This window comes from Leucoraja erinacea, chromosome 30 (assembly GCF_028641065.1).
Source record: "Leucoraja erinacea ecotype New England chromosome 30, Leri_hhj_1, whole genome shotgun sequence".
Classification (NCBI taxonomy): Eukaryota; Metazoa; Chordata; class Chondrichthyes; order Rajiformes; family Rajidae; genus Leucoraja; species Leucoraja erinaceus.
This window is the reverse complement of record NC_073406.1, coordinates 16,027,757-16,043,791: the sequence shown is the minus strand read 5'-3', so window position 1 is coordinate 16,043,791 and position 16,035 is coordinate 16,027,757. Positions and strand designations below refer to the sequence as shown.

At 43.9% G+C, this 16,035-nt stretch overlaps 1 protein-coding gene across 2 annotated transcripts in view; it reads right to left on the bottom strand.

Annotated features, from left to right (window-relative positions):
* Positions 1 to 1,037: 1,037 nt before the first annotated feature.
* gabrd (gamma-aminobutyric acid type A receptor subunit delta) overlaps positions 1,038 to 16,035 on the bottom strand; it is a 31,197-nt gene continuing 16,199 nt past the window's right edge. The window contains exons 3-9 of one of the 2 annotated variants that reach the window (XM_055659547.1): positions 15,676 to 15,743; positions 11,715 to 11,935; positions 10,869 to 10,951; positions 10,109 to 10,243; positions 5,998 to 6,153; positions 4,073 to 4,284; positions 1,038 to 1,569 (exon numbers count right to left, since the gene is read on the bottom strand). In XM_055659547.1, the coding sequence (XP_055515522.1) occupies positions 1,270 to 1,569; positions 4,073 to 4,284; positions 5,998 to 6,153; positions 10,109 to 10,243; positions 10,869 to 10,951; positions 11,715 to 11,935; positions 15,676 to 15,743 (1,175 nt within the window). In that variant the 3' untranslated portion in view covers positions 1,038 to 1,269. The remainder of the gene's footprint in view (positions 1,570 to 4,072; positions 4,285 to 5,997; positions 6,154 to 10,108; positions 10,244 to 10,868; positions 10,952 to 11,714; positions 11,936 to 15,675; positions 15,744 to 16,035) is intronic. The other variant, XM_055659548.1, reaches the window with a different exon arrangement.

Here is a 16,035-nt window from a genome sequence, read left to right as displayed (position 1 = left end):
GGGGTGTGGAGTTTAACTGGGGAAGTTCTGATGCAACTACCAAGACCCTGCCTGGAGTACAGTTTTGGTCTCTGCATTTAAGGAAGGATAGTTGGAGACAGTGCAGAAAAATGTCTTTGGGGATGAAGGGGTGGATGTATGAAGAGAGGTTGTGTATTTTTATTGGAGTTTTTAAAAATACTTAATTAAATACTTATTGGAGTTTTTAAAAAAAAAAGGGAAATTATGTTGAGATATGCAAAATTGCTGAGGGCGTGTCTCGCCTTCGGTGGGTATTAGAATGAGGAGCATGGTTTCAAATTGAGGGGTTGCCAATTTCAAATTGAATTGAGACAAAGAGAAATTTATTTTTAGTAGATTGGGGTTCTTTAAAAATGTCTACCCGAGAGTTGAGGAGGCGGTCATTGAATGTTTCAAGGCTGAGCTTGACAGAGATTCAAACTTCAAACAAGGGATGTAGGGAGCGTGTGTGAAAATGGTGCTGAAGCCAAGGGTGGGATCAACCATGATGATGGTGAATGGTGGAGCATCCTCCAGGAGGTGATTAGACAGTCGGGTGCAACACTAATCAGAGTGGATCCCGTTAAAGGTTTAGTTTAGTTTAGGCATTTAGCATGGAAACAGGCCCTTCGGCCCCCATTGATCTATGTTCAACACACTAGTTCTAGGTTATCCCACTTTCGCATCCACGCCCTGCACATTTGGGGACATATCTTGTGCAGATTTACCCACAAACCTGCACATATGTGGGAGGAAACCAGAGCACCCAGAGGAAACTCACGCAGTCCAGCACCCGAGGTCAGGATGGAACCTGGGTATCTGCCGCTGTGAGGCAGCAGCTCTGCCAACTATGCCATTGAGAATGTTCATTGAACCTAATGGTGTTGAATAACACGTGAACAGGTTTTACTTTTATGATGGATCTGGATTAATTTGGGTGGCAAATCTTAAAATTAAATTATGTCCACGAGTTATCCAACACCATTAAGTTAAGTGAGCTTTATTATTTCCAAGAACAGACTGTTTGCACCAACGCATTGGATAATTTGATGGTTTAATTCATTTTAAAACATCAAAGGCTGAAACTAATATTCAATGATTTTCAGTACTCAGTCGCTTCAGTCAATAATCACACATTTGTTCATATTTATCAAATTTCCACGACATCCAGAGGCTCTCCGGCGGTTTATCATCACACACGTTCACTGTTCACATGTTGCTGGAGTTCCTGTACAATGTTATAACGGCCTGCTTTACTTTCCACACCGCTTACATGGTGTAGGCAACCCAGTAAATGACATTGACTGCAGCGAAAGCTGCTGGGAAGACGGCTCGTGCGTAGATGTCAATGGTGTCGGAATCGATCGGCTTGAATATGGACTTCAGCGTCAGCTTCTTGTTCAGCGCCGTGCCACGTGTATGCGCTCGTGCCTTTCCGTTCTCAACCTCATCTCCACGGAGAACCCTGTTGGCCCGGTGCAGTCTGTTAGACATCAGCAGCTCATGGTTCACCCCCGCCGCTGACAGAGAGAACAGAACGATGGCGTGTTTCCCAGTTGTCTTAAATTCCTGCAATAAAAAGAGAGATGCGCATTTCTCTCAAGCCTTTCGTGCCCAAGATGCCGCAAGGTGTGTCACTGTCGTAATGTAGCCGTCCCCATGGGCTAATAAATATAGCACAGCAAACTCACTCAGAGAGTTGTGGACTTTAGCCCAGACCATCATGCAAACAAACCTCCCTTCCATCCACTCCACCTAAACTTCACACTGCCTCTGCAAGGCCACCAGCATAATCAAGGACGATTCTCACCCCAGTCCTTCATCAGGGCAAGAGGTACAGAAGTGTGAAAATGCGATACCTCCAGATTCAGGGACAGTTTCTTCCCAGTTGTTAACGGGCAACTGAACCATCCTATCAACAACTGGAGTGTGGCCTGTCCTACCATCTACCTCATTGGAGATCCTTGGGCTATCTTTATCTTGCACTCAACTCATTCCCTTTATCATGTATCTGTACACTGTGCACAGCTTGATTGTAATGGTATGTAGTCTTTTTGCTGACTGGATAGCACGCAACAAAAAATATTTTCACTTTACCTCGGTACCTGCGACAATAAACACAAGCACCAAGCAGTAAGGACCAGAGAGCTGCTGATTGGGGAGAACAAATATTGAGCCCAGGGCAAACGTTCCCTTTGCTACTCTTCAACACATGCCCTGAATTTCATTCACCAGGGAGAGCAGGCACAGCTCATTTTAACATCATACCCATGACGGCACCTCCCTCAGCACTGTACAATGGACATAGAGCGGTACAGCATAAGAACAGGCCCTTCAGCCCACAATGTCTGTGCTGAACATTATGTCAAGACCATCTCTTATCTACCTACATATAATCCATATCCCTTCATACCTTGCATATCCATTGGCCTATCCAAAAGCCTCTTAAATGCCACTATTGTATCTGTATCAAACCTCACCCCTGGCAGTGTGTTCCAGGCACTCACTATCCTCTGCACTCCTCTTTTAAACTCTCACCCTCTCACCATACGCCCTCTCGTATTTGATTTATTTAATCTTGGGAAGACGAGTTCTGACTGTCCCCCCAATGTGAATCAGCTGGTGCAACTGAATAATGCCAGCGCTGGAGTTTAGTTGGAACCTCTGGAGTGGGGGTTGAATGCACAAAGCTGCAATGGAGGGACAAGAGGTTGTGTCACAGCTCAGTCCACATGTGGAGGCGGAATTGCCTGAAGAACATCCAGCACATGTACCACAAGATCCCCTTCACACTGTACTGACAATGTCGACCATCAGTAATACCAGTCTTCCATCAGTGACTCCAGCCTGGTCATTGCCTGTTGCAGCTGAATCACACCAACCACAGAGGGTTCAGAGCCATCCCCTCAATGGGCTGACTTTATTTGGCACATTGTTTGCAGTTTGAATTCCCTTCGTCATCCATAATGAAAATATGGGTAACGAACAACAGTACAGCACAGGAACAGGCCCTTCGGCCCACAATGTCCGTGCCAAACAATGTGCCACGTTACATTAATCTCCTCTGCTTGCACATGATCTATATCCCTCCATTCCTGGCACATCCATGAACCTATCTAAACATCTCTTAAACACCACTATCTTATCTGCCTCCATTAACCCCATAGCAGGACGTTCCAGGCACCCACTATTCTCTGTGTAAAAAAACTTGCCCGATGCATTCCCTTTAAACATTACCTCCCCTCTAACTTCAAGTTATGCCCTCTTGTGTTTTGACATTTCCACCCTGAGAAAAAGGTTCTGACTGTATCCTTATCTACCCCTCTCATAATTTTTAACTTCTATCAGGTCTCCCTTTAGCCCCTGAAACTCCAGAGAAAACAATCCAAGTTTGTAAAGCCTTTCCTTATAGGAAACAATGGCAAGGGTTCCACCCCTCAGCAATGATCTTTTATCCCTAGAGAAATAACCTGCCCAGGAACATGAGCAGCGTTTTGCCTTTTGCAACTTACCTGTACTTTCACAGGTAAAGAGCAGGCAGGTGAGCTTACAACCCAGCGGTATGAATATTGATTTCTCTAACTTCTAGTAACCTTTCCCTCTCTCTCTCCGACCCTCCCCCACTCTAGTCGTCCTACTCGTTTCCCTGTCGTCCTGCTTAGTTTCACTGTTTGTATCCATCCGTTATCAGCTTCTCCACAGCCAACAATGGACCATTGTGGGCTCCACCTTTCACCATCATCGTTGCTGGCTTTGATTTGTTCTTTTCATACCTTTCATTCATTTGTTCTTTGTACCTTTTCATACCTCTAGTTTCCCTCTCCCCTGACTCAGTCTGAAGAAAGGTCTCAACCTGAAACGTCACCTATTCCTTTTCTCCAGAGATGCTGCATGACCCGCTGAGTTACTCCAGCATTTTGTGTCTATCTTAGATGAGCAAGGCAGTTAGACTCCACACCTTCAGGTGAAGAGTTTTATTTTAAGCAAGATTTGATTTCATACTCCACGACAATAAATGTTCACAGCACATTTCGTCCTAAGTTGTTGTACGTCCTGTAAAAATATCACCCACCTGTCCACCTGTTTTATGTGTTTTAATTTTTGCGCGTTGCTTTCTCATGTAATCTGCGTTGAAGTGGGCAAAGGCATACTCAATGAGGGCAGCAAAGACAAAGACATAACAGATCCAGAAGTACACGTCCAGCGCTTTAATCGCAGACGCCCGGGGTAAGGATTTCCTCGCACTGATCATCAACGTTGTCATGGTCAGCACCGTGGTGATACCTGAAGTAAAGGCACAGATTCAGTTACAGAGTGACAGTCATAGTGCACGGAAGCAGGCCCTTCAGCCCAACATGTCCATGCTAACCAAGATGCTCTGTCTGTGCTAATCGCGTTTGCTTGTGTTTGGCCCATATCCCTTTAAACCAGTGGTTCCCAACCTTTTTTTGGCCATGCCCCACCTAATCACCTCTAAAATCCTGATGATCCCCCCCCCCCCCATGTGGTGATATATAATTCTTATCATTTAAAAAGTGTACTCCGTTTCAGCTGAAGAAGCTTAAAACGCCAATACCTTGGTTGTAATAAATACACAATAAAGACCTTTTTTACCCCAAAAAAATTATTTACTCAAAATAACATCTGAAACATAAACTACATGTTTACCTGATGGAAAATCTTAAAAATTAAAAATCGAAAATTTGGACCCAGACCTCCAAATTGCTCAATTGCCCCCCTTAAAAATCAAATTGCCCCCCTGTGGGGCATATGCCCCACGTTGGGAACCACTGCTTTAAACCTTTCCTATTCATGTATTGTCCAAAGGTCTTTTAACCTGTTCATTGCCAAGACTTTTTTTCACTTCTATACTGTGACCCAAGTATCCCCGGGGGTTGGCAGTGATCAGATTAAATGTTGTTGTAGTACTGGCCCCAAATTGGCCGCTTGTTCCATACACCCTGTGTGGAAATGCTGCTCCTCAGATTCCTATGAAATATTTCCCCTCTCGTTTTATGCCCACTAGTTCTCGATTCCCGTACCCTGGGCCAAAGTGCTTTCACCCTTCCACTGCCACAGTTTCAGTACACAGGGGAGTCCGGGGTTCTGGAAATGTAATGGCTCAGTTGAAGGATACTTTATTGTCACATGTACCTGGGCACAGTGAAATGCTTTGTTTTGCATTCAACCTGATAAAATCATACAGCAGACCTCACCTAGGCACTCGCCACGTCTCTGGAGCTGGGAAAGTTACAAAGGTTCACCAGGCAGTCCTATCTTCTGCCTGCCGCCGCATGTGGCAGTAGGTGGCACCTAACCCTCCCCCCACATGGAAATCCCTTCATTCTTGGTGTGATCCGGCATGTCCCACCTTTGCTATTAGGTAGGAAAGTGGAGCTAAGGCCAGATATCAGAGATGCAACAATCTTTACTGAATGGTGTAGCAGGCTCAAGGGGCCGGGAAACCTGCACATTTCTTACATTTTTAACTTGGTCGTGGAAAATTATTTTGCACTATTCAAATAGCAAACCTGTAGCCCACCCAAAATACTGCACCAGGTAAACTCTCAAACTTCTGTCCCCAATTCTCTGCTATGCCACAACACAAATGTATCAACTATATGGTCTATGTTTCGTATAGAGGTTTCACAAGCAGTTGTAGACCAGGCCCAAAGTGTCCTGGGTAGCTACGCTGGGTGACTCCAAAAGGAAGAACTCAGCGGGTCAGGCAGCATCTGTATGGGAATAGACAGATGACTGAAGGGGTGTCCCGACCCATAATGTCATCTGCCCATTCACTCCACAGAAGCCGGCCAGCCGGCACGCTGAGTTACTTTGTGTTTTGCTCAGGATTCCAGCATCTGCAGTCTCTTTGTGACTTTAAGCATTGGCTCATGGTCTGCAGGGCTGTGGAGATGTCTGCAGGGCTGGGAACTGAATGAAGGTGAAGTGGTAACCTGGCTTTGGAAGGCAAGCATGGAGCTTTGGGTACATCACCTAAGGAGACTCTTGCAGGCACAGCTGACTGACTGATCCAGAAGGACACCCAGGACATCGCCACAAGGAGGATGGAAGGCATGTAGGATTGGATGATGTAAACACCTCTGTTCCTCCTCAAACGGAAACGAAGACTTAGGCGTGGGAATTGACCTGCTGGAGAAATACAAGAGAGGTTGAGGGTTTGAATGAATCATTTGTGTGAGGATTGATCACCACACGCCCCAGCACAGCTACCCTGTGCCTTTGCTTCTCTGAAGGTGCCAGCCTAATTCCACTATAATTATGCGGACATACGTGCAGCGCAGAGACCATGGCCAAGGGAGTTTCTGCTGTGACAGGGCCGGGAAATAGGCAGCAGCTGGGGAAAGGAATGACGGGATTTCACCCAAAACCCAGCACTCACCCCATTCACCAATGGCCACAGCGAAGGATGAGGCAGGGTTAATTTCCTGTGAAGCTCTCTCACGCACGCACACACGCACGCACACACACACACGCACACACACACACACGCACACACACACACACACACACACACACACACACACACACACACGCACACACACACACACACACACACACACACACACACACACACACACACACACACACACACACACACACACACACACACACACACACACACACACACACACACACACACACGCACGCGCACACACACACCCGCACCCACACACACACACACACACACACACACACTCACACACGCACACACACACACACACACACACACACACACACGCACACACACACACACACGCACACACACACACACACACACACGCGCGCACGCACACACACACACACACACACACACACACACACACACACACACACACACACACACACACACACACACACACACACACACACACACACACACACACACACACACACAGTAGCTTTTACCAATGCGGCTAAAACAGAGATCAAAATGGAAACCTCCCACGTGAGGGTTTTATAATCAGCTTTATTTTTAGAAAGATAAATAGATCAGCATGCTTTACTTAAATATTAAACTGGGGCCCGTTCTGTTTCCACTGCACTGGTCAGGATTTATCTTTCATTCAACATCACCGATCTTTTATGATCATTGTCGTCCTGTCACTTGTTGGGGCTTCTCCTGCATAAAATGGCCGCTCCTTTCCAACATTACCGCAGTGACCACAGAGCTATTTAATGGCTGTAAAGCAATTTGGAACATTGGAACGGAGCATAAAAGGTGCTATAAAAGTGCAAGTCTTTCTTTGAGCTCCAAGCCTTCATTGATAAATGATCACTACATCAATCTACATGCCACACGCACAATGTAGCAGTGAGGATGGACCTGCAAGACGAAGGCTTGGCAAGAACAAGAATTACCAGTGCGCCACTGTACCATGAGCCCACCGCAGAAAAACCATTACTGCTCATCATCAAATTGAACATCTCTGTGTGAACCAGATGTTCAGTGGATGGGATGGCTGGTGAACAGAATTCACAATGCATGTGTCAACCTCTGAATAAAAGATCAAGCATGAAGGCTACTTTATCCTTTGTGCTCCCTGAATCTGACTGTTGATATTTTAACTCAATACTTTACTTCCTCTGGTTTAGCTGGTCAATGTTTTGAGAGGCAGAGTTCAATGATCTGCAGTAAGGATAAAAACTCGACAAAGAACAGAAAATATCCAAAACATCCCCAATAACACTGACGGCATCAAATTTGATGTCCAACTTCACGTGTGTTTTCACTGACCCCCAAATGTTAGCAATTAAGAAATCAAATTCTATTATGTGGATATGCCAACCTTAGGACAACCCAGTGGCATTGCCTCACTGCACCAGTGGCCCCCGTTCGATCGTAACTAACCTGGCTTGCAAACATTCTCTTAATCACTTGTTGCGTTAGAAAAACACCCAGGTCCCTTTGAACATCGACACAAGCGAATCTGTCTTTAGCAAAGGCTATTCCCTCTCTTATGTTCATGAGAGGAGAAGGAATTAGAGGGAAATGTAGCAACAGAGTTAACAGGAGCTGGATGGAATAGAAACTATTTAACAGTAAAACTACTGCCGATGATCACTGCTGATTTATATATTTACAGTTTCAGCATGATCTTGGCAATATTAGTAAATCTGAGTCTGAAGAAGGGTCCCGACCCAAAATGTCACCTATTCATGTTCTCATACAGAGATGATGCCTGACCTGCTGAGTTATTTCAGCACTTTGTGTCTTTTTTTTGTAAACCAGCTTCTGCAGTTCCTTGTGTTTCCAATATCAGCAATTACTGCCCACCTCTTACAGTGCTTCAGAAGGTGGTACGGAGTGGCTATCGCAGTAACAGAGAACTAATTCAACTGGCATGGTCCGGATTTTATCCAGACTCAATTCAAACAATGACCTGCGTGATGATGATGATGTGCCTGATATTTTGAAGCAGGCATATCTGCATGGAGTGCAGGGCATTGGCCTCAGCTTAATGTTTCATCTGAAATACGACAGCGTTGAGAGTGGCGATCTCTGCCAGAACCACAAGGTGGACTCCATTGCTCACTCAACTAACACTCAAAACCAATAGCATTCTGCTCTGGTGAAGGGTCTCGACCTGAAACGTCACCTATCCATTTTCTCCAGAGATGCTGCCTGACCTGCAGAGTAACTCCAGCATTTTGTGTCTATCTTTGGTATAAACCTACATCTGAAGTTCGTTTTTATTACATATTAGCATGCTAGTCAGAGGCCAGACCGCTGCCAATCAAGGGAACATCAAAATAAGAATACAAACAGTGAGAACATGAAAGGGACATTTTCGGACTATCGTGGGAAGAGTTATTTGGTGTTGCCAAAGAGAACTTGCTGTAACACCTGTGGAGTTTTTTTTATACACATTTGGCACTTTGGCCCAAAATTTGTTGGTTCTGGATCCAAATCCAAAAGCGAGACATGGGGCAGGAGATGAGTGAGGGTGATAATGTGTGTGGACAGCACAAACCAACACTGTCGTTGATTCCTCTTTTATTTTCAGTGGGGAATGATCAACTCTTCAAGGTGACTGCTGCTCTTGTCAGGCTTTGTTTTGCCCGTGATGTGCACAGAATTTAAAGCTTCAGGCAATTCTCAGGAGGAAAGAAGGCAACAAGATTCAAAGTGAGAGCTGGAACAGATCATCTCCGAGCTACGGTAAGTTTGGGAAAGGAAGTATAAGTTGTGGCAATTGAAAAATATGCATCAAAAGAACTTTATCATCGTTGCTGAACCCACATGTAGAAAGATCACACAAAATAGCTCGCGCACCTGGCAACATCATTTAGTGTTATTAAAATTCCATTTGCTAACAACCTGTAGTCAGTAGTTAATCTTGTCCTTCAAATTCCACAAACCTTATGCCCCAAGCTTCTAATGAACTGTTGTTCCACATAGTTTAGTTTAGAGATATAGCATGGAAACCAGTCCTTCGGCCCGCCGAGTCTGCGACCATACGCTAGTTCTATCCTACACACTAGGAATAATTTACAGAAGCGAATTAACCTTCAAACCTGCACATCTTTGGAATGTGGGCGGAAACCGTAGCAACCGGAGAAAACCCACGCAGTCATAGGGAGAACGTACAAATTCCGTTACAAGCAGCACCCGTAGTCAGGATTGAATCCAGGTCTCTGGCACTGTAAGGCAGCAACTCTGCCCCTGTGTCATTGTGCCGCCCATAATGGTGGCAAAGAAACATAACATTCTGACAGGGTTCCTGGTCCTAATTCTTATGTTATTATGAGCAAAATACAAAGTGCTGAAGTAACTTAGTATCTGTGGAGAGAAAGGATAGGCAATGTTTTAGATTGGGACCCTTCTTTAGATTGAAGTCCCAAAAACTGTTTCTGTTTTGCTCAAGATTCCAGCATCTGCTGTAAATTGTGTATTTTATGTTATTTTGTTAGAGTCACATTTAATCTATAAGCTAAATATAATACGCATTTAATAAAATGCCTGCAGCAAAGATCACAGAGAATGGCAAGGCCAGTGGCCACAATGTCCACGTGGTTCTCATGCTAAAGACATTTTCACGAGTGGACTTTGCTGAGCTGCTGAAATATCGCTTTTGCCACTTACCTGACTTGAAATTCATTTCAGTGACAAAGTAGTAGTGGGTTATTGTAAACTGAGCCAGTTGGATTTCGTCCAATCCATGGATCTGGTCCTGATTGTCTGACCACTCATAGATAATATCTTCTGCTGAATAGCCATCTGGAAAAATAAGCATCAAATAAGCTCATGTCTTCTCTGCCATTCAATCGTGGCTGATCTATCATTGCCTCTCAACCCCATTCTCCTGCACTTCTCCCCATAACCTTTGATGCCCGTACTAATCAAGAATCTGGCTTTGTGGAATCTGGATAGGTGACCATTCAGGTCGGGACCCTTCTTTAGACTGAAACATCACACATCCATGTTCTCCAAAGATGCTGCCTGACCGTTGTCTCTGTACTGTACACTGACAATGACAATTAAAATTGAATCTGAATCTGAATCTGAATCTGACCTGGTCATGTTCGTAAGTTGAAGGAGCAGAATTAAGCTCATCGGCCCATCAAGTCTACTCTGCCATAGAGATGGGACTGGATAGGAAACACCATTCCCAATACTGTTTAGAAGGGAAAATGCATTGTGACAGCGCCGTGCGTAGGTTTCCTTCCAAATCTTCATCCCATTCCTTCAGTATTCCTGGGACTAAATCATAGATTTCTATGATCCAAAGAAACATTAAATCGTGCAACTCTCCCAAAGCAATTCCCATTCAGCATATTGAGACCATTTTGCAGAAACATTAATTCAGAAATAAGTACTATTGCTGAGTTATAAATAAACTCACAGCTCTCAAGGTCCAGCATGCATTCTTGCTCATCCATCGGGTATTTGGTGAGATCCATGTCACAAGCAACCGTGGATGTAATTCTACCAAAGAAAAGGCAGATTAGACAGTGGATTCTAACCAGTGCTTCATTACAACCACTGCAATGGGATTTTAGAACATTTGATTCAAATATCAAATTTCAAAAGGTGGTGCCCTAAAACCGAATGTGAAACTGCAATGTACAAGCTTCCACCAGTAGCAATCACCTATTAATTATTTTGTCTGAGCAGCAGTTAAATTGAGCGGACAATGGGAGAAGGGAATTGAAACTGTCCCTCATCAGCACAATAACACTTAATATATTACATAATTAAAAACTTCCTGTTGTAAAGCAGTAAATGATCCCCAGAATGGCAATGGGGACACATTTTTGTAACTTGTAAGTTACAAATAGAACATGAGCTAATAACTTTCACACTACAGCACTCATCGTACATCAGAATTGCTACCAGGGAGCCTTGTTTATGAAATGCAGCCACTTGTGGCACATTCTTGAAATCACATTCACAGGGAATGTGCTGAAACACATTATGTTTTGGTGTGAATTTGTTAATTCACCCTTAAAACTTATTATTGATTTTTTTTAAAAAGATGCAAAATTCGACAGGTTTATAGATACAGCACGGAAATGGGCTGTATGGGAGGAAACTGGATCATCTGAGAAAACCCACGTGGTCACGGGGAGAACGTACAAACTCCATACAGACAGCACCTGTAGTCAGGATTGAACCCAGGTCACTGGTGCTGTAAGGCAGCAACTCTACCACTGCATCACTGTGCCGCCCCTATATCACTATGGCATACCTGATGCTGTACAGTATGACTCCATCGGGCTGGAGCCTAATGAGTTTGTTTTCGACCGTCACGTCATGAAACCATGCTGACTTTGCATTCACAATGTACGTGTCGGGCAACCACAGCTTGTCCACAAAGCGACTGTCCAAACCCAGGGTCTTGTTTGTGTGGTTGTAAGAAAGACGATCGTCTCTCCAGATCTGGCGCAAGAATACCGTCATTGTGTACTCCTGGGAAAGAGCAGAGGGAAATACTTCAGGAGAGCATTCCTTATCTCAGCCTCGTGCTACACTTTATTACTGCCAGGCCTTAAGTAATTAAGCCACACCTATGAACTTCTGCATGGCGTTGTACAGTTATAGTCACAAAGCACGATAACAGGATCTTCGGCCCAACGTGACCAAGATGCCCCATCGATGTTAGTCCCACCCGCTCATGTTTGGCTCATATCTCTCTAAACCTTTCCTATCCATGTACGTATCTAAATGTATTTTAAATGTTGTTATAGTACCTGCCTCAACTATCTCTTCTGTCAACTTATTCCATATGCCCACCATATATGTTTTATATATTCTCCTTAACACGTGTTCCAGCTATATATATCCATGTGAAGGACCCCAAGGTTGGCATGAACAATATGGGCCAAAGGGCTTGTTTCCAAGCTGTGACTCTAATCTGTTCCACAGAAAGAAGCACTGCACAAGGACAAATGTTTCCTCTCTGAACTTTGCACATCACAGATAAAATAAACTTTAAATTGCTTGTATTCTTACCATGGAATCACTATGGTCAAACTCCATGATGCAGTTAGGGACAATTTTAACCAAAGTAGGGAACCCAAGACTGAACCAAGGCTAAATGTCAAGCCTGGTTGAGGGGGTAACACATGGAATTGCAGAAGCTGGACTCTTGAGGAAAACATAAAGTGCTGGAAGGCATTTAAAGAGTGCATGGATGTACTACAACAATTGTTCATCCCAGTTTGGCAAAAAAATAAATCAGGGAAGGTAGTGCATCCGTGGATAACAAGGGAAATCAGGGATAGTATCAAAACAAAAGATGAAGCGTACAAATTAGCCAGAAAAAGCAGCCTACCAGAGGACTGGGAGAAATTCAGAGACCAGCAGAGGAGGACAAAGGGCTTAATTAGGAAAGGGAAAATAGATTATGAAAGAAAACTGGCAGGGAACATAAAAACTGACTGCAAAAGCTTTTATAGATATGTGAAGAGAAAAAGATTAGTTAAAACAAATGTAGGTCCCTTGCAGTCAGAAACGGGTGAATTGATCATGGCGAACAAGGACATGGCAGACCAATTGAATAACTACTTTGGTTCTGTCTTCACTAAGAAAGACATAAATAATCTGCCGGAAATAGCAGGGGACCGGGGGTCAAATGAAATGGAGGAAGTGAGTGAAATCCAGGTTAGCCGGGAAGTGGTGTTAGGTAAATTGAATGGATTAAAGGCCGATAAATCCCCAGGGCCAGATAGCTGCATCCCACAGTACTTGAGGAAGTAGCCCCAGAAATAGTGGATGCATTAGTGATAATTTTTCAAAACTCTTTAGATTCTGGAGTAGTTCCTGAGGATTGGAGGGTAGCTAATGTAACACCACTTTTTAAAAAGGGAGGGAGAGAGAAAACGGGGAATTGCAGAGCAGTTAGTCTAACGTCGGTAGTGGGGAAACTGCTAGAATCAGTTATTAAAGATGGGATAGCAGCACATTTGGAAAGTGGTGAAATCATTGGACAAAGTCAACATGGATTTATGAAGGGTAAATCATGTCTGACGAATCGTATAGAATTTTTTGAGGATGTAACTAGTAGAGTGGATAAGGGAGAACCAGTGGATGTGTTATATCTGGACTTTCAGAAGGCTTTCGACAAGGTCCCACATAAGAGATTAGTATACAAACTTAAAGCACACGGTATTGGGGGTTCAGTATTGATGTGGCTAGAGAACTGGCTGGCAAACAGGAAGCAAAGAGTAGGAGTAAACGGGTCCTTTTCACAATGGCAGGCAGTGACTAGTGGGGTACCGCAAGGCTCAGTGCTGGGACCCCAGCTATTTACAATATATATTAATGATTTGGACGAGGGAATTGAAGGCAATATCTCCAAGTTTGCGGATGACACGAAGCTGGGGGGCAGTGTTAGCTGTGAGGAGGATGCTAGGAGGCTGCAAGGTGACTTGGATAGGCTGGGTGAGTGGGCAAATGCATGGCAGATGCAGTATAATGTGGATAAATGTGAGGTTACAGGAAAGTAGATTATTATCGGAATGGTGGCCGATTAGGAAAGGGGGAGATGCAACGAGACCTGGGTGTCATGGTACACCAGTCATTAAAAGTAGGCATGCAGGTGCAGCAGGCAGTGAAGAAGGCGAATAGTATGTTAGCATTCATAACAAAATGATTTGAGTATAGGAGCAGGGAGGTTCTACTGCAGTTGTACAGGGTCTTGGTGAGACCACACCTGGAGTATTGGGTACAGTTTTGGTCTCCTAATCTGAGGAAAGACATTCTTGCCATAGAGGGAGTACAGAGAAGGTTCACCAGACTGATTCCTGGGATGTCAGGACTTTCATATGAAGAAAGACTGGATAGACTCGATTTGTACTCGCTAGAATTTAGAAGATTGAGGGGGGATCTTATAGAAACTTACAAAATTCTTAAGGGGTTGGACAGGCTAGATGCAGGAAGATTGTTCCCGATGTTGGAGAAGTCCAGAACAAGGGGTCACAGTTTAAGGATAAAGGGGAAATCTTTTAGGACAGAAATGAGACCGGTATGGAGAGAAGGCTAGTAGAGTGGATAAGGGAGAACAGGATACTGAGTTGGATGATCAGCCATGATCATATTGAATGGGGGTGCAGGCTCGAAGGGCCGAATGGCCTACTCCTGCACCTATTTTCTATGTTTCTATGGAGGAACTCAGCAGGCCAGGCAGCATCCGTGAGGGGAATGGACAGACAAAGTGTGGGGTTGGGACCCTTCTTCATACTGATGAATGGTCCCACTGAATTCTGACGAGTTAGAGACTGAGACTAAAAAAATAATCTGCGTTGGTGCTTTAAGGGATCACAGTTGGCCAGAATACGAGGAGTACAATCTCATCCCAAAACCAGAAGACAGACCGAGTTTGTGTGTTTCCAGGTGTAGTGATGTCTACCCTCCAGCAGTACTCGTCTCATTATGTGGAAGCAGCTGTTTCATCAGCTGTTTTATTAGAATGCCATTTCCCCACCAACACAATTTATATTGAAACTGAAGCATGGTCTATATTATAAGCAGAAATCCAGCCATTATTCATTCTGTGACTGATCATTTAAATGCAGTTTGCTGGGTTTTCATTCCCATCTCCAGAGGCTGAACAATTATCTGCGTCTCGTTTGTCTTTGATAAATAAAAACTGTAATACGTGTATCAGCAAATCATAGCCATTCAAACTGCTGTGAGCTGGTTGTGTAACATTTATTTTAGACGCATATTAGGATGAATGGCCTGTTACAGAGAGAATATTTATGTTGGTTCCCAGCAGGTAACAAGTCCTTTAACGATGCAGCATGCCACAGCGTGAAGCAAGGATTCAGGAGGATCTAAGACATATTTACTTTCATCTGCCTGCCACGTGTATGGGAAACTAGTAATGTCTGCCCTGGTCCTATCATTAACTTCTTCATTTCTTGCCTGATATCTTATTTAGGATAAAGTTGAAACTATATATTACCTAAATTCAGATGCAGCTTAGACATAAGACATCAGGTCACCCACTGAGATGAGCCATTAATACTGGGGCTGAAATATTTGTGTTGCACACTTGCTGTTTGTTCGTTCACAATGGCAGAGACTTGTTGCCTTGCATATTCTGCTTCATTATATAATGTTAGTCACCACATGCCAGGCAGAGAATGAACTAAAACTAAATTTAACTTCAAACCGTATTTTGTTAAAACAGAGAAAAGTATTACCATGTTAGCCTCTGATATATGGTCAATGCTGGCTACTTCTATCGCCAATGCCACGTTCAAAGGAGGCCCTGTATAGAAGAGATGCATCACCAAATAAAAGATTCATTATGGATTTTGTTCAAATAAATATTAAACACACAGAATGAAACCTACAGAAACTTGCTGTGCTACAACACTAGAGCAAAATGAAAAAAAGCAGAATACCAGTGATAATTAGGGTGAACGGGCATACAGAATCAAATGGTAAATATTAAACCTGTACGACAGTGATTACGATGGTTTTATTGTTATCATCTGGGTTCAGTGGCGTAACTGACAATATTCCACAGTATTGGTCACCCCAGTCAACCTTGCTCTTTA